The sequence below is a fragment of the Eschrichtius robustus genome, chromosome 13 (assembly GCF_028021215.1).
Source record: "Eschrichtius robustus isolate mEscRob2 chromosome 13, mEscRob2.pri, whole genome shotgun sequence".
Taxonomy (NCBI): domain Eukaryota; kingdom Metazoa; phylum Chordata; class Mammalia; order Artiodactyla; family Eschrichtiidae; genus Eschrichtius; species Eschrichtius robustus.
This window is the reverse complement of record NC_090836.1, coordinates 92,681,030-92,707,565: the sequence shown is the minus strand read 5'-3', so window position 1 is coordinate 92,707,565 and position 26,536 is coordinate 92,681,030. Positions and strand designations below refer to the sequence as shown.

Genomic DNA, 26,536 nt, shown 5'->3' with positions numbered 1-26,536 from the left:
AAAGGCCTCACCCTCAACGCAGGAGTTTCCCTCGACACAGAGGGGCCTTGCTAAACACGAGAGGCACAGTCTCCTTGCATGAGCGGCTGGGGCGCAGCTCTCCTTCAGAAGCGGGCTGGCTTGGCCAGCATATTGTTTCAGGGGGAAAGACTGGCACTGGTTTCTCTCCTGGAAGAAAGTGCATCATGACACGTGTGTACCGGGCATTGCCATCCGAAGTTGGTGAGAGGAAGAGATCTTGGTTCTCCGCTGAGGAAGTCAATTACGAGTCTCACCATAGGTAGAGCATCTTGTGAAGGAGAGGTGGGGCAGCTGTAATCAAGTGGTGGTAAATATGAGCTTTGGGGTCAAGACTGCTTGCCTGCAAATTTCAGATCTAGAAAGATCTAATACAGTGACGGTCCAGAATCCCTACCTTTAGATCCCCATTGGCTTTTCTTGACACAGCCAGGTGGAGGCCTTCTGCTGGGGGGAGGCAGGGCGGGGTGCGGGGGCCATGCACGTCCTCTTTTAGGAAGACTCCTTTTCCGGCTTCTCTTCCTCCTTTGTTCAACAGCAGCTAAATATTTGGCTGTGGGGGGCAGCCTTCCACCTTTGTCTGCTTCTCCATTAGCCTCTCCTGTCCATGAGCTTATGTTTTTAAATATCATTAAAGATCAAAATCTGCGGTTTGGAACTCAGGCGTAACTTAGGAAAAACAGAACTCTTGATTGCACACAAATTGTGCTATATCCGTACTTTGGAATACCACTCAGCAATGAAAAGAAATGTGATAATAATATATGTAGCAACTTGGATGAATTTCAAAAACATTATGCTAAGTACAGGGAGTCAACCATGCAAAGCTACATGCTCTGTGATTGTGATTCTTTTTATGTGCAATTCCAGGAAAGGTTAAACTGTGGTGACAGGAGGGAGATCAGGGGCTGCCTGGAGTGAGGTTCGGGGAAGTGGATTGACTGCGAAAGGGCCACAGGAAAAACTTAGGCTGTTGGAATAGTTCTATATCCTGATGCTGATGATGGTTCCATGACTGTACACAAGTACCACAATTTGTCAAACTACGCTTACAATGGATGAATTTATTGAATTTTATTGTTCTTCAATAAAGCTTAGGGAAAAAAGAATGATTCCATAATTTCTGGTCTAAGCAACTGAGCAGCTGGAGAGAGTGAGCTGCTATTTCCTGACCTGCGTGACGCTGAGGGGAGAGCAGGTGCAGAGGCGAAAAAATCAAGATTTTGATTTGGGATATTTAAGTCTGAGATGCCCATTAGTTGTCCAGAGTAGAGGTGTCAGGTGGGCAGTTGAATTTATGATTCTGGAACTCACTGTAGAGGTTAGACTGGAGATATACAGTTTGAAGTTATCAACATATAGGTGGCATTTAAAGCAGTGGCCTGGAGTAGATGATGGAGGACGCAGGGCAGGGATGGAGAACAGGAGAGCTCTGGGGGGTGAGGGGGTCCGGGGCGTGCCAGCATTTGTAGTGAAAATTCGACAGGATAAACTGTGTAAAAATATCATTGGCCTATTGCAGCTATTCCTACCGTGCTAAGGTGAAATTCACGTGGTTTCATATAAATAGCCATTTTTAAACGTGCAGTTCAGTGGTGTTTAGTTATTTACGGCATTATGCAGCTCTCTCCTCTCTCTAGTTTCAAGACTTTTTCATCACCACAGAAAAACACCGTGTACTCATCAAATAATCGCTCCACATTCCTCCCTCCCCCATCCCCTGCTAATCACTGATCTGCTTTCTGTCTTTATGGATTTTCTATTCTGGATATATCATATCAAAGGAATCATATAATATATGACCTTCTGTGTCTGGCTGCTTTCACTGAGCATAATGCGTGTGAGGTTCATCCAAGTTGCCGCATGTATCAGTGCTTCGTTCCTTTTCATGGCTGAATACATTATTTTATCTTATTATTATTCCATGCCTTTTCCCACACCGACTCCAGAGCATGCATGAGTGAGTGTTCTTGCCTGAGAACTTCTCTCCTTCCGTCCTTTCTGCCTGGGCTTTCCTTCCTCCTCGTCCCTGTGCTGAGGTGAGTTGCACCCGCCTTTTACTTTAGAGGCACAGTCTACGTGCTCCAGTGACTGACCCACGCCCAGCAGCTCCCCTTCTGCGTCCCCCAGGACGCAGACAAGAATGGTTTCTTTTTTTTTTTTTTTTCTTTTTTTAATTTTTTTTAAGAATGGTTTCTTAAAGTCCCCTCTACCACCTCTTTCCTGGAGCCTGATTGGCTCCCAACACAGGCTAAATTGCTGTTTTTCCAACGTGAACATTCAGCAAACAGATACAGAACCTTTAGACACTGTCCACAGTACGCTGAGCCCTGGGAGATCTGGGGTTACAAGAGCAGTGGCGTCTACACCCTTTCCGCACACGGCTCATCCTCTTACCAGGCTGCAGAGGAGTAAGCATTCTCATTTCTGCCTCTTGGTCTGGCCGTCGACCCAAGCATGTCGCCTGCGTGCAAGTCCCTCGGATGCTTGTTGACCGTGATGTATGTCTCCAGCCCTTAGCTGTCCCAGCATCTCTAGGCTTGTGTGTCTCTAATGTGATATTTCTAAAAGATTGGGGAAAAAAGTAAAACCCTTGGTTTTTAACCCTGCAAATCATCCACTAATGCATTCCCACACAGCAGCAAGAATATTCTTTTCAGAACATTCAGATCACGTTGGCCCCTCACTTACAGCACTGCCACGTTGCATCACCCAAAGGGGCACTGTTCCCATTGTCTTCTTTGCAAATGGTGCTCTGGTGTTGTGCCTGAGACCCTTTACTTTCGCCCCCTGCTTGTCCTGCCTGGATCAACCTCCGTACTCTGGGCCCTGACCCCCAAGGCCCCACAGGTGTGTCCTGCCCGCTTCAGCCTCATCTCTCTCACCGTCAGCTCACCATCCTCTCCTTGGTCTGCGTGTCTCAGTCCCACTGGCCTTGAGTCCTCTGAGACATGTGTGTTTCCTCCCGACACCAACTAATTCTTCAGTTCTCTGAAAACACCACATAGGCGTCCTACAGTTCATTCCAGTTCTGACACTGCTACCCAGTGTTAGCGACAGACCCCACGGGTTAAGGGCTCAGACCCACAAGACCACCTGTACTTCAGACACCAGTCACAAGTATTGGGTCCCGGGGTTACCCACACTTCTGTCCAATCTGGCTACAAAGTTGGGGGTTTCCAAAACCCCCTCTCCTCAGGTGGGTTTGCTAATTTGCTAGAATGACTCACAGAACTTAGGGAAGAGCTTTATTTACTGTTACTGGTTTATTATAAAGGATGCAACTCAGGGACGGCCAAATGGAAGAGACGCACAGGGCAAGGCATGGGGGGAGGAGCGTCCCCTCTGCGGGCCCACCACCCTCCCAGAACCCTGTGTGTTCACCGACTCAGAAGCTCTCAGCCTGTAGCCTGTTGTTTAGGGGTGTGTGTGGAGGTTCCAGCAGGCAGGCGTGGGTGAATCATTGACCATTGGTGATTAACGCAGTCTCCACCCCACCTACCTCTCACCCGGAGGTTGGGGAGTGGAGCTGAATATTCCAAGCTTCTAATCAGGGGTTGGCTTTTCTGGCAAGCAGCCCCCATCCTGAAGCCGTCTAGGGGCTTCCGAGGGTTTCCTCATTAGAACAAAAGATGTTCTTATCACTCAGGAAATTCCAAGGATTGTAGGAGCTCTGTGCCAGGAAGCAGGGACAAATACCAAATATCTTTCTGTGACACCACAGCCTTCATCTTGGTCAAGCTTCCCACTGCAGGGTTTTAACAATCACTGTTCGCCTTGCCTTGACACTCTAACCATCTCCCTTCAGATCTTGATTTAATCCTTGTTTCTTCAGGCAACCTCCTGGCTGGCGTCTCCTCTTTCAGACCCTGTACATTACTCTGGACCTCTCCCTCCCAGTTCTTTCAGAGTCACAGTTCCACATTTGTTGGTGTGATTGTCTAGTGACCTTGCCCTATGGCATGGCTGAATTATGTGTCCCAAAAAGTTCATCTGTTGAAGTCCTAACCTCCAGTGTCTCAGAATGTGACTGTATTTGGACTTAGGGTCTTTAGAGAGGTCATTAGGTAAAATGAGGTCATTAGGTTGGGCCCTGACCTGATATGATTAGTGTTCTTACAAGAAGAGGAGATGAGGACACAGACACACAGAGGAATGACCACATGAGGACCCAGAGAGAAGATGACTATTTACAGGTGCAGGAGAGAGACCTCAGAAGAAACAACTTGCCAGAACCTTGATCTCAAACTTCTAGCCTCCAGAACTGTGAGAAAATAAATATCCGCTGTTTAAGCTACCCAGTCTGTGGTACTTTGTTACAGCATCCCTAACAAACTAATACACACTACAAGGATGTTAGCTCCACCGAGGGCAGGGACCATCTCAGGGTTCACCCATCATTGCATCCCCGAAGCCCAGCACAGTGCTTGGCTCTGATATGTATTCAGTAACTATTTGGTGAATGGATGAATGACCTATCTCAAGGTGATGACAGACATCTTTGAAATATGGACGTTTCATAAACCCTATACTGAGTGGTTCCAGGCCAATATTCCTTTATCCTTTCAGTATCTCTGTTTTGAATTTCCTGCCTGTCTTTCCTCCCTGAAGGAGCATTACTTCATCTCGATAATCTGCCCAAAGACCAGCCGTAAGAATAGAGAGAGATTTTGTGCTCAAGCTTCCTGAGTGCTTCTCAGCCACGCAGGGGCCTCTCCTGGTAACTCCCACCTTCCAGGCTGTGTTTCAGACTGTAAAGTTTGCTCAGTATCTGGCCTCTGCATAAGTAGAGTATCAATGAGTAATAATGCTATAATCTCAGAAATGCTATTGGGGAAAAAAAATTAAGTAATAGCTACATAAGACCCAGAAAGGCTTGGTAATAATGATAATACTTAAAAGTTGAATAGTATTTTACAGTTTACAGCCTTTCATTTCACTCTTAAAACAACCTTATGATGGCATGATGGTGAATTTTATCATCATCCCTTTCATAAAATGAAAATAATAACAAAATAATAAAAACTAAAGTTCAAAAATGGAGTAGTTTGGGGCCGGGTTGCACAGTTAATAATTGGAAAAGCCAGAACTTAAATGTTGCCCTTTGAATCCTGCAAGCAAGTGCTTTTTCTGCAACCCCAGTGGGAAAAGTTAAAGGATTGCTCCTAGGCACTATTATTAGTGATTCAAGGAGTGTCTGTGAATGAAGGATCTGAAAGATACCAACCAATTGTGTTTTTAAAAGGAGACCGACCCAAGAAGTCCATGGATGGCAGTGGTAGCTGGATGCAGGCCAGCTCTGCTCCCCGAGCTGAGGCCTCGTCTGAGAGGTGACGGCAGCCGAGCGTCCTGGGAGTCTGTGTGATAAAAGCAGCCTTGGAAGAGAGCCCAGCGGCTGGCTCCGCATCCCTTTTTCATTTTTCCCATTTCCAAAGACCAAAGATCACGGAAGGAAGAAGAGAGAAATCATTATTTGAGACTGAGCAGGAGTTTTTAAACTGTAAATTAAGTTAATGCGGGCCCACTTGGGGAATAGGGAAGCTTGGCCTTGCATCTCGGCAGATGGAATATCGTTATCTAGACCTTTATTGGATGGCAGGCTCTTTTCTGAGTCTCAGGCCTGCCTTTTCCGTTCTTCCTAGATGTCCCTGGGTAGGACATGCTCTCAGCTCAGCGCCCTGGGATTAATGCTGAAGGAAATTAGACTCAGAGTGCCCCGATGGGATCCAGAGGACTCTGCAGAGCCCTAGACCCCTGCCCGCAGCCCCAGGGGGCACCACGGGCAGGAACGGGAGGGCTAGTCACATACACCTTGACCAGCCTTTCCATCCATCCTCTCTAGGTCCTTTGGAGCTTGGCCCACAGCTGTACCAGCTGCAGCCCTTCCCCTGGGGAGAGGAACGCCTTGCAGATTGTTCCTAACCGTGAATTTAGGTGTAAAGCATAGACTTTTGCAACAGAGAGACCGGAACACAAGCCCCAGCTCTGTGGTCCTTAGTCACACGTCCTTGACACGTGACTTGCCCTCTCTTAGCCTCAGTTTCCCTTTCGAAAGATGAGATGAGCACCGCGCCCACTTCACCGGGGTTGTTGTAGGGCACTCTGCGATGATGCACGACAGCATGTATCCGGTGCCCGGGCAAAGTGCTCACCGAGCAGGGGCTGCCCGGAGAAGAACAGCCTCCGCTCGCGGGGCGGCCACGCGCACGCGCGCAGCACACGTGCGAGAACACGTGTGGGGACGGCCCAGCACGAGGAGGCTGTTGAGAAAGGCGTTGCTAGCCTGAATAAAGAGATCTCATGGTCGGGTTGCAAGGGAGCTCTGAGGTCATCAAATCTTGTGTTCTGCTCAGCGCAGGTAATCCCCCGCCTACAGCATGCCTGCTGGGTGACCTCCCACTCCCAAAGGTCCCCAAACCTGCTTTGCATCAGAATTCCTGCAGCTGTCCTTTGCAGAGAGGACCCCCTGGCCTCACCCTGAGAGAATCTGCTTCAGTCAGAGTCCGGTGGGGTGTGCAGAGAGCAGCCAAACCATTTGAGAAGCTTTTTGCAGAGCTCACGCAGTCCAGAAGGCAGTGTTTCCCTTACTGCTGTATCTGCAGCAGTTGGTACAGGGCCCAGTGCACAGCAGGGACGTGGTGAATACCTGCTGGATGGGGGTGGAATCACGCAGCCTCAGAAGCCGTGCTCGGGAACTTCTCCCTGGAAATGCAGCTCGCTTCTGTCTGGGTGAACTCCAGTGATACGGTCTTGCTTACAAGAAGCAAAATCTATCTTCCTTCCATCTTAACTCATGCAGCCTATTTCTACCTTCTAGAGTGACACTGATTCTAATTCCTCTTAGAAGGGATTATCCCTCAGCTATAGAGGTCAGTAAGGGTGAAGGGTTTTTCTCCAAATGAAATCAGGGTTGGCTGAACAAGGTGTAAACTGGAGCCGGGGGTGCTTCATCAAGCAGCCCCAAGGAAACAAAATGATGGACGACAGGACCTTTTTAACTAGAGCACATGGATTCCATCTCAAGGACATGCAACATAAACATGGGGTACACAAACCTGGTTCAGGGTCCCAGTGCAGCCCCGTGAGATAGAAACCTTTACCATCTTACGGAGGAGGAAGCTGAGGAGCAAGAATTTGCCCAGGATTACCGTTCAGCCTTACAAGAGCTGGAAATCTGAACCAGATGAGAATTATATTAAAGTTTAAGGAAAGAAGAGGAGGCCAAGTTGGAGAAGCTTAAGGATAGAAAAAAAAAAAAACAGGGAGCGTTGAGTCGGTGGTGGAGTCCTGTATCTTGCGTTGACGGCGTGTTTCTAAACACCTCCATCCCCTTCTCTGGGCCTCATCTGTCAAACTAGGCTGTTCCAGAGGAATTATTAAGCCCTCCGCAGCTCATGTGAACCTCTGTGTTCCCAGAGTGCATTTAGCTACAACCAAACGGAAGAAGTTGGAGCTGTGAAACCTGCAAGTTCCGAAACAGTCCTTTTCAACCCTTTCAGGGCTGTTTAAATATCCTTTTGTGTCCCATCTTCTCGGGAGATGTTTTATTATTCTACACCCACTAGCCGGGGGCACCTATGGCTGTGAAGCGGTTCTTCCAGATGTTTAGTAAATGGCAATGTGATACTCTTATGTTTTCCTTATTACAGCCATGCTGTACTCAGACTATGCATGGAATGGTACTGTTAAAGGCTTTTCTATTTTAAAATAGCTTAGTCGAATAAACATGAGGTTGGAAGGGCATTGTTGTTTTCTCTGCTGATACTCAGGACAGCCCCTGGTGATAACATTTTAATATTCCCCTGCTGCTATAAGCACAGCTGGTTTGATGTGCAGCAGTGATTGGCAGACTCCCTCTGTGCACCCAGGAGCTTTCCTGGGGGTGGGAAGAAGATAGCACTGGAAGCATCCATCATCAGGGCTAGAGCTACCTGCTCCTGGTGTTTACCTGGAGAGGTTAACTAGTACCCATCCACTTCCACGCCATTCACGTAGAGCTCACCAGTTCTGGATGGTCTAGGTTTGTGGGTTGTAGATAATATTTATTTTTCATTTATTCATTCATCCATCCATCCAGCCATTCATCCACGCTGTACTAGGCCCCAGGAGCATTAAATTTTTCACTCAAGGAAGCAAAGTCATTAAATTTGTACTTTTAAAATATTTCTACGGCTGAGCAAAGCAAAACAGAACGGCAAGGGGCACCCCTGAGGGAAAGGTGATCAGGTATGAATCTGCTAAGGTATCAGGAGAGATGATGAGGATAGAGCAAAGAAGGGGATGAGTTTGAAAAATAATCGATAAAATCTGTAGGAGTTGGTTATGGCAGTGATGTGAGGGGTGAGGAGAGGGGGGTGTCAAGCTTGGTTCAAAGGTCCTAGCTTCAGTGACAAGGTAAAAACCTTGATGCTACGAACCATAAAAAGGCAGGAGTCAGACCGTTATTTAGGGAGAGAAAATTGTGGATTTGATTTTGATCAGTTTGAGTTGAAGGTTGCTGTGAAAGAGCCAAATGAAGATAGTTGGATTTAAGAGTAAGAAGAGCTGGAAAGTAGTCTGATATGGAGATGGGTGACGATCTTCCCCTCAGTGGTATTTGAAGCTGTTGAGATAGATTCCATCATCCAAGGATACGACGTAGAGCAAAAAGAGGGGGCCAAGGATGGGAGTTGGGGAGCCCAGCATTGACGGGAGGCAGAGGGAGGGGAGCCCCATGAAGGAGGCAGGGAAGGAATGTCCAGAGGGAAGAAAACAGCCAGGAGACTCGTGTCATAGAAGCTAAAGTCTTCGAAAAGTTTCAGTGGGGCTGGGGAAGGGCCAGCAGCGTGGCACCTGGGGGCGCAGCTGGCTGAATTTCAGAGTCCAGCCTATGCAGCTAGGGCCAGTGCTTGAATCGGAAAACTTAGCCTTTATGAACAATGACCATCACAAAAGGGGAAAAGGGAAATGCCTTTAGTTGAGCATCTACCCCGAACCAGGCACTTTACGGTACTATCTTATTTATCAATACATCCATTCTTGGAGGCAGGGGGTGGGGATTCTATTCTTGCCCTTTTACTGATAAGGAAATTGAGGCTCAGAGAAGTTATGCCTTGGTCAAGCCATACAGAACTGGAGCTGGAACTCTGTTTTGCCTGGTTGTAAAACCCTTTGTCTTTCTAATTTATACCTGGTGGGCAAATGCCCCGCCTGCCCTTTGCACGTTCAGTGTGCCACATGGAAGCATCACCAATCCCTGCATCCCTGGGGCCTCACCTCCTGAATGGCAGCAGCCCTGCCTTGAGCCAAAAGCTGCGGAAGGGGAGGGATCCAGGGGAGTTCCCAGTCTGGAGCCATCCGTCTGCTGGCTGGTGACGCCAACACCGGGGCCCCAGCAGAATAGCAAGCTTGTTCGCTCTTGTCTGGCTGTTAGTGGTGATGTATGAATAAGCAAAGAAGACAGCTTCATTTTCATAAGTTAACTTGTGCCGAGAGTAAGGAAGACGGGAAACAGCACACTTAATCATAACCACAGGGCCAGCACAGAGAACAATGACAGAGCCTTTTCTGTTCGTCACAGTGTTTTATTATAATAACTCCTATTATAGAGGAGACAGGCGGTGTGGAACGCTGAGGGCGGCAGCACACCAGCATCCCGTATCATCTCCCCAAGAGGAATCCCTGGGATTGTACCCCTTAATGGGATAGCAAGCCCAGGATGGGTTTCCATCATCAAGATTAAGGCTTTAGACTTTGACCTCTGGAGACCAGGCTGTAGATGCCCCCTGGCTGGTGAGCTGGGATTGCCGGAGCTGTGAAAATAAGCTGTCTCATACGTGCTGTCACCGGGGACCTGAGGAGAACTATGCCCAGAACAGTGTCCCAGGACAGCACTGCTACCCGACAAGCTCTGGGGGGAGCTCGGGAGCTTGGAGGTCTGTGTGGAAGGGGCAGGTGTGGCCCGCAGTGTGGCAGGGACTGCGGTAGACAGGAAACAGGCATCACCCGCTCTCCCCGTAGAATCCACTATTCCCTGCCCTCCGTTCCTCCTACCTATCAGCGTTTCTGTCACTGCAAGTACCGCGCTGCTTCATAATTGTTTACCTGTCTCCTTCTAACTGCCTCTAGGGTGCAGACTATGTTTTATCTGTCTTTGATTCCTTAGGATTTCGTGTGGTATCTGACACAAAGCAAACCCTCAGTCAATATTAAACTGAACGAAAGTGTAGGTAGGGTAAGGATTGTGTCAGCTAAGGAAGGGAGGGGACAGCTGAGACCGAAGATGCCGAACCCAGGCCAATGGGGCAGAATATTGGGCCAGGGAATTCTGGGTATGATGATAAGAGCAGATACCTACTGAACATTTTACTATTTTCTGGGCATTGTTAGTGGTGATGTTTGAATAAGCAAAGAACACAGCTTCATTTTCACAAATTAACTTGTGCCTAGAGAAAAAAAATGTTTAATTCTGAGGTGTGTACTTTTGTCAACGCCATGTTATAAATGAATGAAGAAACAGGCACAGAGAGGTTAAGTAACTTGTCTAAAGTCACACAGCTAGCACCTGGGTGAGGAGCCAGGATTGGAAACCAGGCAGTCTGGCTCTGCCATTCATTTTCTTCACCACTTTACTGTACTCGAGAAGTGTAGCACTGGAGGCGGCCACTGAATTCTGCTGGTTGATGCGCTAGATTTAGACACCACATGAGTTTCATTGTTTGCTAGGGGCCCTGCAAGGGAACCTCACTGATGACCAAAGCCGGGACAGAACTCCCAGACCCTGATCAATAATTCTCAAATTTTAATGTGCATCCAGATTACCTGGGGATTTTTTTTAACGCAGATGACTAGACCCAGTGGCCAGAGTTCTTATCTAGAAGTGTTATGTGATGAGGGAATTAGTATGTGATAGTACCCCCATACTCCCAGATCCTGAGAGATAAGACAAAGGAGAGCAAAATGGCACCTTATTTTGCTGATGAAAGTTAAATTGGAGGTTTTGACTTAGATGTGCATCTACGGTGGATATTCATAATACTAACCCGGGAGCTGGAATCGCCCACCCTGTCACAGGAAGCGTGGGGCGACTGCAGCCTCATCCGGAGGGGACCTGCCCTGCACAACTGATCCAAGGTGGAGCTCTGCTGGCACGCTGGCTCCTGGGAGGAAGGTGAAGGAATGGCTAGGCCACCTGAACTCGGTTCTCTCTGAAACTCACCAGGTCCGGTAACTCCTTCCCTGCCCTTGGGGAAGAGGAAGGGTTGGGGTAAGAAGCCAGGAAATCCCTCCTTCACAAAACAAAAGATGTAGAGGGAAGCAGCCTTCCGGTCACAGTTGAGGCCTGGGAATCTGCACTTTTAACAAGAAGCCCAGGTGTTTCTGTAGCACTTGGTCCTCAGACCACACTTAAAGAAACAGACTTCTAGAAGGACTTAATTGTTGTGCTAGATGGCCTTCAAAAAGAAAACCATTTGGATGGGCTCACTGTCTTTCAGAAGCTTGACCGATGAGCTTGAATGATGATATTTAAGAAGAGCTATTACTTATATAGTGTTTCATATGCCCCAGCCCCTGTGGTTAGCCCTTAACACATATGAAGTCATTTAAACATGTGAAGTCACAGCTGTTAGATACTGGGGCAGAGAGAGGTTTAGTAATTTTCTCAAGGCTACACAGCTACAAAGTGGCAGGGCTGGAAATTGGAACCAGGCAGCCTGGCTCCAGCCTTCCCCTCTTGCTACACTGCTGCACGTGGTTCCCGGTCCACGGACACAGACCTCTGCAGGGGTGAGGGCAGTTAGCCCAGGGTATTCACAAGCCCACTTGCAAAGCCCAGCTGTCGCTTTAATCATCGACGAAGCAGCTAATGAATTCATCTAAAAAAGCAAAATGAAATCTTAGTAGCTGTTTATTATTTTGCCTTCTCAACCAGTGGATATTAAAATTACAGCTATCATGTTTCTAATTAAGGATTTTGTTTTCTTAACCTTAAAGAGGACTGGCATATGTGAAAGGGCCGCTTGCCACCATCAAAGGATATGCAGCCCAGGTGCAAAGTGACAGAAGGAGAATTTGGATGTTATTCTTTGAGATAACATGGCTTAAGGTTAACCATGCAAATTACTCCTTCTCTGAAGACGAAGCCCTTGATTTGAAGGTTCCAGTAGAGCAACCCATATAAAAGATGCTTTCAGGCGCTGCCACCCCATCTTTGCAGTTTTCCGTGCAACTGAGGAAGATGCCAGAGTTCCCAGAGCTGAGTGAGAGAATATGTTGATGTTGGCGAATGGGGAGAGGATGAAATGCTTTGAGACCTCAGAAATGTGGGGACACGAATGCACTAACATAAGTGGTCTCCATTCAGGAGAGATTTACACACCAGATGGCATATATTTAGCAGACATTTATTCATGCTTATTAGTGTGTTAGATATTATGCAGTCCTTGCCCTTGGACAAATGGAGAGGTGGACATTTTCAGATGAGGTGTGTGTGCTTGAATATCACCCATTCTGTCCTTGACATAAGTCAGCCGATGGCAAAAATACCGGGAAGAAGCGCTAAGCAGAGATGTCCCCCATCTAATGCGGGAATTCACAGGCTGCTTCTTGCTAGAGATGGGCCTGAAAGGATTACTGGTGGGGGGTGGCAGGGGGCAAGGCTGGTGGGAGCTGTATGAGCAAGACATGGAGACGAGGACACAAGCAGTAAAACTATGCATTTTCGTGTGGCTGTTAGAAAATTCATCTGAAGGAGTAGGTCGAGGCAGAATACAATTCATGGAATGTCCGAAAGTGGAATTTGGACTTTTAGATAGCTGAAGATTACCTTTCCTGAAATTCAGATGGCCACCCTAAATTCAGTGAAACATCATTCCCCTTTATCTGTTCTGAGCACATGACACCCTTCTTTCATCATGCCAAAAAAAACCATGGTGGCGCCAACCAGGGGTCATTAGTAATAATGAACCAGCTCCCCCAAGGACCCCACATGCCCTTTGAGTCCCAGCCTCGGAGTGAGGTTATTAAACAGGCTCTCTAACAAGGTTACAGCATCAAGACTCAGCACACAGCTTTCTCGGCTGAGGGCACTGCGCCTTTCAGATCTGTTTTGCACGAACGTCCCAAGCTTGTTGCATGTGGAATTGATTAGCTCTTGCACTTTCTGAATTGATGATCTGTTTTTCTGAGGGATTCTACACGTTTTGGTTGTGATTATATACAATGACACAGTGGGTGGTAGTATTTTTCCTATGCCGCTAATTTATGTATTTGTGCTGGGGCAGTGATTTAGATGGGAGCTCGATAAATTGATCAAATAAATTACACCAAACCCACACACCATCATTTCAGGGAGCTGTCATCACACCAAAGAGGTTCTGTGTCACCCAGCGTGGTATTCCAGGAAAACCGTTGTGTTTTCTTCACGTGTTGCTAGGCTTTCATTTGATCGGAAAGGGCCTTATTTCTCAGACTGGCCAACAATATAAGGATTTTTAGCTCCAGAAGACATCAGTTAGCTGTGGAAGACAGTGCCCATTAGTCCTGTGACCTTCAGCAAGTTACTTAAATTTCTGAGTCTCAGTATCTCATCCTGTAAAATGTGGACTTATAATTTCTACCTCAAACGTTTGTTGTAAAGGTAAGCAGTAATGCAGAGACAGTGGAAAGAACCTGGATGTCAGATAACTATAGATTCATATCCTGGCTCCAGGATATGCAAGTTATACAAATCACAGTCCTCAGTTTCCTAGTTTGTAAAATGCTGTTGATAATAGTTGCAAGGGAATACCTTCTGCACATGGCATGATAGGGTTGTCTAATAGAAGATAGTTGATTCTGATGGCTACCTGCCCCACCTAGAAGGCCTGAGTCCAGAAACATTAACAGTCTAAGAAATTGGGGTGAGTGGAAGACTCACCTGAGGTGCTAAAGCTGCTAAGAAATTGATTGGGAGACCTGACTCGCCTTTGATGTTGGCCTCAGTAGAGGGCGAGACCCATGTCAAAGCCAAGCTCTGGGGACAGAGAAGCAATTGTTCCTCTAGAAAACACGCCTGCCTTGACATGATGCTTGTTGACAAAAGACAAAGTGGATGTGAAGAGTAAAAACGCTGCAAGAATGTGGCTCTTCTCAGGGGGCTCCCTTCTCATTAACCAAGGGTCCTTTCTTCCTCTCTGAGTGAGAAAATTACCTCAGCTCCTGCCTCAAAAGCCAGTAAATTAGTATACATTGGGAAATAGTGAACTGGAACATTTGAAGACGTGTACGTCAGTAAACAAATATGTGTTACGTGAGTTAAGGGATAGATGGACAGATGGACGGATGAATAGTTTGGGATTCTGGCTTTGTCACAGATTAACTGGATGACCTTGGGCAAGTTAATTAAGTACTCTGGGCGACCTCCATTTCTTTTCTATAAAATAGGGATAATGAAAATGGCTGGGCTGGCGAAGTGTGAGAATTAAACATATTAATACCAGTGAAGCACTTAGATAAGAGTTTGGCACCTCATAAAAGCTCCCAGTAACAAAACCTGTGTTACGATGATTTGCCGTTGTTGTATCTGCTGTTCAGTACTCACTGTCCCACGTGGCTTGGCTTCTTTTAAGACCTTTGCATTTTCTGTACTTCATAGGTCAACAGGTCCTGGGCCTGGTAGAGAACCAGAGTGATTGGTACCTCGGAAACCTGTGGAAAAATCACCGCCCTTGGCCTGCCCTTGGAAGGGGCTACAACACAGGTAAATCATGATGGTGGCTTGCTGGGGGTGGGACAGGAGGTGGGCCAAAGCACAGGAGAAGGCCACCTGGTTGCCTGAGTTCTGCATTGGACGGAACATAAGCCGTTGGCCTTCTGGTTCTTGCTTAGGGCTGCAGCTACTGGCAAAGTCGCTACTGGGCCGTGGCAGGCCGTGGCAGTCCGTGGCATTCTCACCAAAAAGCCCCTCTCCTGACTGACCGTCAGCCCCAGATCCAGTGGGACGTCTTTATGAGTGTGACCTGTAGGTTCCTTGGCTCTGTTAATAGAGACTAGAGATCATCGTGTCCACTTTAGGGCCCCAGGGTCTGTGTGCATCCTCAGTATTCAAGATTTATCTTTGTATGGGGAGCAAAGTTGCTGATGTGTATTGACTCAAAGTTTCTTGTCAGAAGTGACATAATTTCTTTTTTGTTTGTTTTATTTTGTTCTGTTTTTTCCTTTTTTTTGTATAATTGAAGTATAGTTGATTTACAGTGTTGAGTTAGTTTCAGGTGTACAGCAGTGATTCAGTTATACATGCATATATATCTTTTTTTTCAGATTCTTTTCTCTCATAGGTTATTAGAAAATACTGAGTATCATTCCCTGTGCTATACAGTAGGTCCTTGTTGGTTATCTATTTTATATATAGTAGTGTGTATATGTTAATCCCAAACTCCTAATTTATCCCTCCTCCCTCCCTTTCCACTTTGGTAACGTAAGTTTGTTTTCTGTCTCTAGGTCTATTTCTGTTTTGTACGGAAGTTCATTTGTATCATTTTTTTTTTTTTTTTTTTTAGATTCCACATATAAGTGATGTCATATGATATTTGTCTTTTTCTGTCTGGCTTACTTAGTATGATAATCTCTAGGTCCATCCACGTTGCTGCAAATGGCATTATTTCATCCCTTTTTTATGGCCGGGTAGTAATTCCACTGTATATATATACCACATCTTTATCCATTCATCTGTCAACGGACATTTAGGTTGCTCCCGTGTCTCGGCTATTGTAAATAGTGCCGCAGTGAACATCGGGGTGCGTGTATCTTTTCGAGGAAATGACATAATTTCTGCTAACATGAAATTGGCTAAAGCATATCATGTGGTCGTGCTCACCTTCAAGTAGTGTGGCCAAGTGCAACCCAACCATGTGCCTGGAAGGAGAAAAGGCATAAATATTTGGTAATTGGTACTTAGGGATACCACAGCCCTTAAACACCATGTGTCTGAAATCAAATCCATTTTCTACCTTGTTGCTAACCCAAAATGTGCACCTCCTCTTTTCTTTCTGTCTCTGTTAATAGCATCATTCATTCATTCATTCATTCATTCTTTGTGCAGCGCTTGTCTGTCTAATGCTTACTGTGCACTAGGCCCTAGGCTAATACACCAGACACAGCCCATGACCTCGTGGAGCTTATGAAGGATGAAACTAGAGCAACCTCCCTCTCCTTAGGCCCAGGTCCTGCCACTGTCTACCTGTAAAATGCCTCTGAATTCTGCCTCTTCCCCTCCATCCTCTTTGCCACTACTTTGGTACCCTGTTCTCAAAGGATGCAGACGCATGATCTGGGTCAGGACTGGAACTTGGAGCTCAGGGGGCAGTAGGGTAGGTCAGGCCAAGAAGGGCTGGGACTTGGCATCTGGGACCAGCTATACTGAGTTGGGGCAGGGGTCTGGGGATGGCGCCACCTGAAGGTGACAGGTGGTAGCCTATCCTGGACACTAAGGTCAGTCTGTAGTGGGAAGAGCCAGACTCAACTCTGAGAGCTGAGGGTCAGATTCCTGAGAGGTCAGATGCAGACACGGAGCCCCAGAGGCCGCAGGAAAAAGGCTGCGAGTCAAGCTTCCAGAAGTGAAAGTTCAGAGATCAGGTCAGAGTGGGGTCAAAGCTGGAATAAGACAAGGAAAGAAAGGTCCAGGGTCAGTGTCCTGCGCAGCCAGAGGTTAGGGAGGCCTTCGTTGCAAGCTGTCCTTTGAACTGGGGGGACATTCCTTAGCCACCATTTGCCAGAAGGTCCAGGCCTGCCTCACGGGATGTAACACCTACCAAGCGTCACAGCCTGCGGGGTTTGCAGTGGAAGAATTGTAACCACCAGCCTTTCACAGACCCAGGCTGCATCCTGGAGGCTGTGCCGGGCATTCACCCGTGAGTTGCTGGATGGTGGGAAATTCTGGGGAGTCCCTGAGAGGGGCCAGGTTCAGGGAGGGGGCCCAGAGGGGCTCAGAGCAGCAGCTTTTCTTAGCTGATTTGGAGGTATTTCGGTGTTTTAGTAATGGGTAAGCCTCTGCATCCCAGCCAAGTATTGACCAGGTGCTGTCCCTGGTGCGTTCTAGGTGTTCATCTCATCTGATCCTCACACTAACCTCATGAGGCAGGGGCTATTCTTAGCTCTATTTTATACCCAGGAGACTCAAGCTTAGAGAGTGAAAGGAGGTAGTCTGATAAGTAAGGAGCCTGCTGTTAACTGCTAACCTTCCTAGCTTGAACTTTAGTGGCTTCAGGATCAAGAATACTTTTTTAAAATGTGGAGTCCTAGACTCTTGAAAGGTCTGGGGAGGGGTCCAGGATTCTGCCCTAAAGGAAGCCTCCAGAATGTTTCTGGAACAGAAGGTCCAAGGGTCTGCTCTGATAAAACGTGGCACCCCATTACCCCTTCCTGCAAGCTTCCCCAGGAACTGTTTTCTCAGCGCATTTGAGGCTGGACCCTTTAGGAACCCACAGTGGGCCATTGAGAGGGCTCCCCATGCTGCTTTCGCTCAGCAAATGATCACCTCACGTTGATCTCCTGTGCCTGGGTTCCCACACATTCACTCCCGGCTTTCCTAAAGCTCGAGACACCCATGCTTATCGGGTGGGAGAAAGGGCATCTCAGGTAAGCCCTGGTGTGTTAGTTTCTGCCTTCCACAGCATAGAATAATAGAAAATGTCACATGGAGATAAACTGCAGTGCCTCTAGGACACAGTATCGGGGTCATGGTTATCTGCATCAAACAAAAACCACCGGTCATCAATCTGGGTTTGCAGGAGGAAGAACAGTGTAGCACACTGGGGAATTGATTATGACCAAAATGGCATGTCCCCCCCCTGCTCCTCCCAATCTGTCTCTGACTGTGAGGTCAGGAGACAGACAGGTACCTAAACCCTCTGCAGCCCCTACTTGATATACCAAGGCAGTGAGTTGCTTCCCTTCTTGCTGCTTCTAAAAGGGCAGAGTAGATGGGAAAAAGCCCTGTTAGAAGTGATGTGTCCATTTAAATAAGCCAGTGACACCAAGTGATCATTAGAAAAGGATTTATGCGACATCAAAATGCATTGACTTTCATGATGGGGATTTGTTATTTTAAGACTGAGGACTGTGCCACACATCAGTGGATGAGTCATCCAGACACTTAGATTCTAATGGAAATTGTCAGGATTCCACTGGAGAGAACCTGCTCTCCTGAATCCCAGCGCATCTCAAGCCTCCAGACGGGGTGTCTCCAGCCGAGCCCCGTGCTGAGCCTTCACCTTGGTGCTGGGAAACCAAGACAGGTCTGGTTAGGCTGGAATTTAGCCGTTTATTCTCCGAGAGCTTGGCCAAGTTGCTTCACCTCCTTGACCTTAGTTCTCTCCCTTATAAAACAGGATAAATAACAACAGCACCTAGTGTGTGAGGATTAATGAGGTAACTTGTTTAATGAACTTAGCCTGTGTCCTGTTGCATTCTTCTGCCACTTATTTCATCAGGGGATGGGATCCACCTGCTTTAAAAATGGTGGTTACCTGGTTCCTTAGGGTTTGCTAAGGTCTCCTAAGCTCTCAGGTCAGAAAGAACCAGTACGTTTTCTTGCTTTTCCCCAAATATAATGCAGTCACCTTGCAGTTTTTAATCTCTCCACTAACTAAAAAAGGTTAACTTTTCATATCATTTTAGAAAAAAAAATGACAACGTTAGTTTGTATATCAGCCGATTCTACTTTGAAAACCCCCAGAAAATGCATAAAATGTTGGAGCTGGAAGATCTGCCTTTAAGAGTTGACCTTGACGCTTTTCCACTTCGTGCCTTTGGAAAGCTGCTCAAGCTCTCCAAGCCTTGGGTTCCTCATCTGTGATCTGAGAATGATAGTCCTACCCCAGAGCCCGCTGTGAGGCTCCAAGGTGGTGGTATAGTTACAGGGGAGCTGGTCAACCCAAGTGCTTTTGGAAGTTGGTGGTGGTTTTTCTTTCTCCTCCTGACCACAGCCTAGTATCTGTTTTCAAGTAATTCAGGTTCAGCCACATTTATCAGATACAGCTGCATTCACCAGGCATCCTACAAGGCACCTTACCATGCGTCATCTTTGTTAATTCCTAGAATTGTTTTGTATGGTAGACATTCGCCTTCGAAGAGCCAGCCAGTTTCCCTTCCTCTTTGTTTTTCTTTCCCAGTCTGCTTGCACAAAGCCCCCAGCATCCTAAAAGATGAGGGAAGATCTGCCCACCTCTCCCACTCATCCCGCTCCCTTCTTCCTGGAGCGGTTTACAACTTAATTCCGTATTAAGGGAGCTGCTAAACCACAGCAGCTGTGGATGTCCAGACAGACGCCGCTCAGGGTCCTTGCTACAGCCATTCAGGTGGAATAAAGGAGAACTCCCGTATCCTTGCGCAGAGATGTGTCCATTCCCGACCATTCTATCAGTTCATCATCTCCTAGGTGCAAGCAGCTGTCTGCAGGACTTTAAAAAACAAACAGATAAAACCAAGATTATGATAGTCTCATAAAGATTCAACCCACTTCAGTTCATATGCTGAGAGTGAGTATCTTAGAAACAAACACCAGCAAAGAAGAGAAAGGAAAAGAGAGCTCAAAGTAGCAGGTGATTGGAGAAGGGGCCGGGGAAGGCAGGCCAGTAGAAAGAAGATGGCAAGTTTACAGGAGGCTTGTCCGCACAGGATCCTAGACGTTACTCACGGAGAGGATGTGTCCTCCCTGAGACATATTAAGGATATAATATTAACCAGAAGATGTGCTTTAAGGAACAATTTAAAAGTAAAATGCACCCTGTTCCTTTCAGTCCCCAAATTAGGCCAGAGACAGGCAGATGGAGACCTGGCTCTCCAGGGAGGGAGGAAGAATTTCTCTAGGAATCCTTATCTACAGAACAACAAAATTGGGACATTCAAGGACTGACTCACCTCTGAGGTTGGAGCAAACTGGGCTGTGAAGAAGTTTGCAAGTTTGGGCTGTGAAGAAGGGAAGGAAATTCACGGTAAAGTCAGACACCGTGGCGAATTCCATGGTGGCGATGAAAGGAGCCAACATTTGACAACTTGCTCAAGAGCTGTTAAAGAAATAGCTTTGGTGGGACAGCTGGCAGTGTGGGGTGTAGGTCTACCCTCTGCTCTCCCGCTGGCACCTGGCATTCTGCAGCCCTAGGCAAGTCTTCATTTCCCTGAGCCCTCTTTGTCTCTTGGGTCAAGAACCAAGATCTCTTCATGCTCTGAAGGAATATTGGGATTGGATGATTTCTGTCTATAATAAATACGTCCAGAGAAACCAGATTTAAATGTAGTTTCTTCCTTCAGCACATGCTACTGAGTGCCTGTTATTTGGGGCAGAAAATGATTTTTTTAAATGTGATACCAGTTGGGCTTCCCTGGTGGCCCAGTGGTTAAGAATCCTCCTGCCAATGCAGGGGACACAGGGTCGATCCCTGGTCGGGGAAGATCCCACATGCCATGGAGCAACTGAGCCCGTGTGCCACAACTACTGAGCCCACGTGCCACAACTACTGAAGCCTGTGCGCCTAGAGCCCATGCTCCGCAACAAGAGATGCCCCCACTCACCGCAACTAGAGAAGGCCCACGCACAGCAACGAAGACCCAACACAGCCAAAAAAAATAAATAAATTTATTTTTTTAAAAAAGATGATTGTCTAGTAGAGGAGAGTTTGCTTATCTGTAAATAAATTCAGTGTGACTTGAGCCTCTAGCCTGATTGAGATTCAGAGTTGAACATCAGCCCTGCAATAACCCTGGACCAGCATTTTCTAGACTAATTCTAGGAGTTATTGCAGGTGATGGTAGTACGTGTTCAGAAACTGTGAACCGTGGACAGCTAAGGCTGAGATATTGCATCCCTCCCTTGGAGATTCAGATTTCATGTTGGCAGATTAGAGTTGCTGGAAAGTCCAGAAGTAAAGCTGTTAAACCCACCAGCATTCCCCACTCTTACTTGATCGTAGAACTATGGAAACAAGTTTGGAAAAAACCGCCCCTACCTATGTGAACTCGGAGGACAGAGATGATCACTTTTTGAGCTCTGTATCCCAAGCCCTTGGCGTAGAAGTATTTAAATGGAGTTTGTAGAATAATCCCTATGAAAGATGCTTGCTGTTCAAGGAATGGTTCATCTGACACCACACTTAATAGAAATGTTTACTGTCTTTTGTTCTGCAGGTTCTCATTCATTTTTCTACTTTAAGGACGTAGGCACCATAAAATTGTACCTTCTTAATCAACATCCTCTGTGTCGTTACGTATCTGAAGCCAGTCACCAGCTAGCAGCCCTCCAGAACTTTCCATGTGAAGGAATGGGGTGTGAGATGGCTCTAAACCTTTCACCATACTGATTGGTGGGTCGCCTCTAGATAACCCCAATTTCTGTCTTCAGGGGTGACATTCTAATTCATATGACACGTTCTGGCTCTTATCAAACTATCAGAGGCTCACACCTCCACCTGGACACTTCCACCCACTTTTCTGAATCACTTAAAATGCCTATTTAAGATGTTACTTTCCAGGCCCTAACCTGGAGAGACTGAATCTGAATCTTTAAAGATGAGGCCAGGTAACCACTATTGTAAACATGCTCCCTACATGTTCTGATGCATACCAGCCTCCTAGGTCAGACTTGCATGGCCATTTGCACATCAAGCTCCAGTTGAACTTGAGTTCAACTGAAAAGCTCCATGAATGACTGTTCAGCCAAAGGTTCCCAATTCCGTACTCCTGTAGTAGATTTATTGAGCCTAAAGCACAGACTTAATATTTATCTCTGGCGAGTGTTATCGGAGTTAGGCCAATCTTTGTGTCCTTTTATTTGACTTCATTTTAGTTTTCAACTTAGCGTCAACTGCAAAAATAATGAAAATGCCTTCTGTTCTTTCAGCCAGTGGCCTTGCCCCGTTTTTTGTAACAAATGTCTTGAGTGCCTCTTTTACAATCCTGGAATAAAATCCAAAGATTACCTGTATTACATGGTCTACAAATATAATGTCAAAAAAATCAATACAGTTCCCTAGCTATGATATAAAGAAAAAAAAGGAAATTCATTTACTATAAAATAACATTGACTGCAATGTGTAATTGCTCAGGCTTGGCTATAGTCAAAGGCATAATGAAGTTAATGAAGTACTAGGTGCTTGTATGCCTGTGCTCGGGAGAGAGCTGTCTTCGGTGTGGCAGCTACAAAGCAAGATGGTTCTAATGGGAGACTGGCGGTCCAGGTTCCGTGAGCGAGGTTTGCCGTCTGTGAGAAGTTTTCCAATCTAGTGAACAACTCTTCAGGCAGCAGGAAGTACCATCTTTGCTTGATTTGTATTCCAAGTTCAGTGTCTGTTAAATGATGCCCCAGAAATGCACTCTGTTTTGGAAGTAGTATTAGTTGCAGGCTCAGATAGTTATGACAGTTATACACGAGTATGACATGCACGTCCAGTGGGACCCAAGCAGGTTGCAGGAATGCTCTTCATTGTGCCTGCCTGTCCCGGAAAGGGGTTCTGTCCCCATTAAGAGTCATGAATCCAAGGCGTTGCAGGTGTTCAACAGGCTGACTCACACACAAAGCCGTGATGTGCCCAAGATCCCCCTGGAGGTTGATGTCAACTAATAAAGAGTGCTTCCTGTTCTGGGGGGGGGTGAGGGAGGGATGGATTGGGAGTTTGGGATTAGTAGGTGCAAACTATTATATATAGAATGGGTAAACGGTAAGGTCCTACTGTAGAGCACAGGGAACTGGTTCAGTGATTTTACCCAAAGCTTGTCCACTTCATATCCTGAACCAGAATCTCCTCTGGCCTTAGTGCTGCCTTGTGGGTTCATACAGAATAAGTCTCCCTCGTCCACCTGATGACCCCTTAGATATCTGAGGGAGAGAAGGTGAACAATACATCGCAGTCTCCTCTTCTGGGGACTTACCACCCCTGGTTCCCTGCACGTCACTGGTTCTCTGAGCCCGGGTTTATTCACATGTGAGATGGAGACGGCTGTTGCTTCTGCCTCACAAAGGACTGTTGTAGGCCAATGAGGTGACAGAGTACATTTACTGTGATAGGACAAGATTGGGCATGTAGTCAGTGCTCGGTAAATGCCGCAGCGGGTGCATGTCGTCATCACTTAAAAGGTAACAAAAGAGACTGCAGGGCGGCTGACCGTCACCCTGTGCTTCTGGAGCTCCTATTTCATTCTTCCTACTAAAAGACAGTATTGCTTATGTTCTGGAGATGAACGACCCTGGGTTCGAGTCCTGCCTTCATGATTCTGGGCAACTAACAATCTCTTCTTTAGTTATCATGTCAGGACAAGAAGAGTTCCCACCTAACAGGGTTGCTTTGCTGAGGAAATGAGATAATATTTGAAAAGTGCTTGAGACAGTGTCTGGATCAGTAACTATCAGAGATTAGCACTTGCCCTTTCCTTTTCTATTTGAGGATCAAAAGTGGGCCCCACAAGTGTGGCTCTTCTGCATCTTTTGATAGGAACTCTGTCTTTTGTCCAGTGAAGACACCTGGGGCCGAGCTCTCCCTCCCCAGAGCTGACCACTCATTTGTCTATTCACTAGGCAGATATTCATCAGACACCTTTCTTGGCCTGGGGATGCCACTGACCAAGACAAAAAGGAGCCCTATTCATGGGAGGTTGTTTGTTATTGTGGGAGAGAAGCAGTCTTGCCCTGGTGTCCTTTGGTGCCATCTCCTCCTGGGCTCCTGCACCCACCCAGCGCCAGTCGTTCTGCCTTCCCTCTGTTCCTTGAACACGACCCCTGTGAGCCTCTCCAGCTGCAAACTGTAGCCTCATGCCCCCACCCTGCCTCCTCCTTCTCCACGGTGTTTATTGCCATCTGGCCTATGATCATTCTGTCCATTTTCTTCTTAGGTATCTGTCTCTTTCCATGAGGATGTAAGTTCCTCAAGGGTTGTAATAATTCTGTCTGTTAATTTTCCTGCTTTATCTCCTGTACCTAGAATCATTCCTGGCATATACTAGACATTGAATAAGTATTTGTGGTCGAATGAAATAAATAATTTTGGAAGATGCTGTTTTGAAGACAGTGACATAGAACAGCGGTTATCAGTGGGCGTTGGTGGCAGATTTGGTGCCCCAGGGGACATTGGCAATGTCCAGAGACATTTTTAGTTGTCACAACTAGGGAGGTGCTCTTAGCCTTTAGTGGGTAAAGGCCAGGGAGGCTGCCACACATCCTGCAGTGAACAGGAGAGTCTCCTACAGCAAAGAATTGTCCAGCCCAAAATGTCAGTAGTTCTGAGTCTGGGAAACCCTGACATAATGTGATGGCTGGGAAGTATGGGAGGGAATTGGATTCTTCTAGAAAGAGCCATCTTTTACAGAAGGGTTCTCTGAGGGAATAACATTTGAGCTAAAGACCTGAGGACTGGAAGTCGTAGCCATGCTACAAGATGGCTTGATCTACAAGATCTAGAATAATAGCATTCCAGGCAGAGAGCGAGGGGCAAGTGCAGAGACCCCCGAGCAGGAGTGGACCTGGAAGTGTGTGTTCCTTTCACATCATCATGCCTCACATCCCCTGGTCAGAGACATCAAGCAGGCCTTCACCAAGCCCCAGACGATTAGCCCACGTCCGGGCCAGCCCCAGACGATTAGCCCACGTCCGGGCCATTCCTGTTCCCCTCGCTACACTCTAGTAATGCTCAAATCAGATTCTCCAAGTGCTCAGATTCAGAATGCCATTGGTTCTGCCTTCCATGCCCTCTGAGCTCTCAATTAACATGCTTTAGAGCCATGCATCTGGTCCTGTTTTCCCGCCTTAGCTCTAGAGTTTGTAAAGACCACCAGCAGCCCAGAGTGAATCATGGCAAAGCACAGCGTCGGGGAAAAGAGTCTTCCTGGGTTGGCCTTGGCTAACTCTCCAGTCACGTGGCCCCTGCTCTTCCTTGGGCACTCCTTCAGCCCCGCTGGCCTCCTGACAGTTGCCCAGTGCATTCCCACCCTGGGCCTCAGCCCTCTGCCCAGACTGCTCTTCTGCCAGCCTCCCGCACTGCCCCCCCCCTTCTCGTCCGATTACCTTCTTCTGTCCACTTGGATGTTACCTCCTCATGGTGGGCTTCCCTGACCATCTTATCCAAAGTACCACCCTCGATCCCCTCACTCAGATTTATTATTCTTCATTGCACTTTCCAGCAACATTATAAAATATATAAATCAAATAAAAATATCAAATATAAAAATCAAATAAAATTTTTATTATTCCCCTGCTGCCTATTTGGTAGGCAGAATGGCCCCCGCAAAGAAGTCCATGCCCTAATCCCTGGAACCTGTGATTATATTATGTTACATGGCAAAAGAGACTTTGTAGCCGTAATTACGGGCCTTAAAATAGGGAGATTATCCTGGATTATCCAAGAGGCCCGGTCTAATCACAGGAGTCCTTAAAAGCAGAGAACTTCCTCTACCTAGAAGCAGAACAGATATTGCAGAAGGGAATTCAGATTTGAAGCATGAGGAAGACTCACTGTGCCTTTACTAGTTTGAAGATAGAGAGGACAAAGTGACAAGGAATGTAAGTAGCCGTTAGGAGCCAGTAAAGTCTCCCATCTGACAGCAAACAAGAGGGGAGCTCAGTCCTACGACCGCAAGGAACTGAATTCTGCTAACAACGCGATGAGCTTGGACTAGATTCTCCCCCCAGAGCCTCCAGATAAGATCCAAGCTGGCTGACACCTTGATTTTGACCTTGTGAGAGTCCAAGCAGAGATCCCAGCCCAGCCCAGCCCAGCCCCTAGATTTCTGACCTATACAACTGTGAAATAATAAATGGATATGTTTTAAGCTCCTAAGGTAATTTGTTATGGCAGCAAGAGGAAACTCATATCCCCGACTTTGCCCGTAAAAATGCAAGTTCCATGAGGGCAAGGATCTTGTTTTGTTTATTCCTATGTCCCCATCTGGGACATGGAAAGCTCTCAATAAATATTTGTTGAATGAGTAAGTGAATTCCAGCCTTCTACTCTCCTTCCTTTCTGGGCATGGAAGGGAGCATGGAAAGCTGCTGGTGGGAAACAGTCTGTATTCCCACTTCTTACCGTGTTGCGCATTCAGTAGGCAAAGCTCTTAGCAGGTACTGGCTACCTGGCATTGGACCCTGCACCAGGAGTAGAAATTAAAAATAAGATGTAGTCTCTGCTTGCACCATCATCACCCCCTGCCCGCTACAGGTGGTCCACCGTAGACTCAAAGATCAGGAGGTTAAGGACAATTAAATGCCATGTGGTTGGCTGCTGTGATGGAGGGGCACATCCATGGTACAGAGAGCTAAGGTAGAGACCTGCTTGGATGCACTGAGAAGAGTGTCAGAGCCAGGAGGGCTGTAAATGGGGAAACCGGAGTGCATGTTCCAGGCCAACAGAGCAGCAAGTATGGAAATACTTGGCAGGGTCAGGGAACAATGCATAGTTTGTCTATTTAATTTAATCAGTGTGGACTCTGCCCAGTATACAAGGAGTGCCTAAGTGCCCAAACTCTGTCTCCATCCTTTCTAGTAGAATGGCCTTGGGCATAATATCCCTTCATCTTTTTT

At 46.9% G+C, this 26,536-nt stretch overlaps 1 protein-coding gene across 3 annotated transcripts in view; it reads left to right on the top strand.

The window, feature by feature from the left end:
* The window catches only part of LARGE1 (LARGE xylosyl- and glucuronyltransferase 1), a 603,452-nt gene that overhangs the window by 467,101 nt on the left and 109,815 nt on the right, over positions 1 to 26,536 (top strand). For all 3 annotated transcript variants that reach the window (XM_068561740.1, XM_068561739.1, XM_068561741.1), the window contains one exon: positions 14,633 to 14,737. In XM_068561740.1, the coding sequence (XP_068417841.1) occupies positions 14,633 to 14,737 (105 nt within the window). The remainder of the gene's footprint in view (positions 1 to 14,632; positions 14,738 to 26,536) is intronic.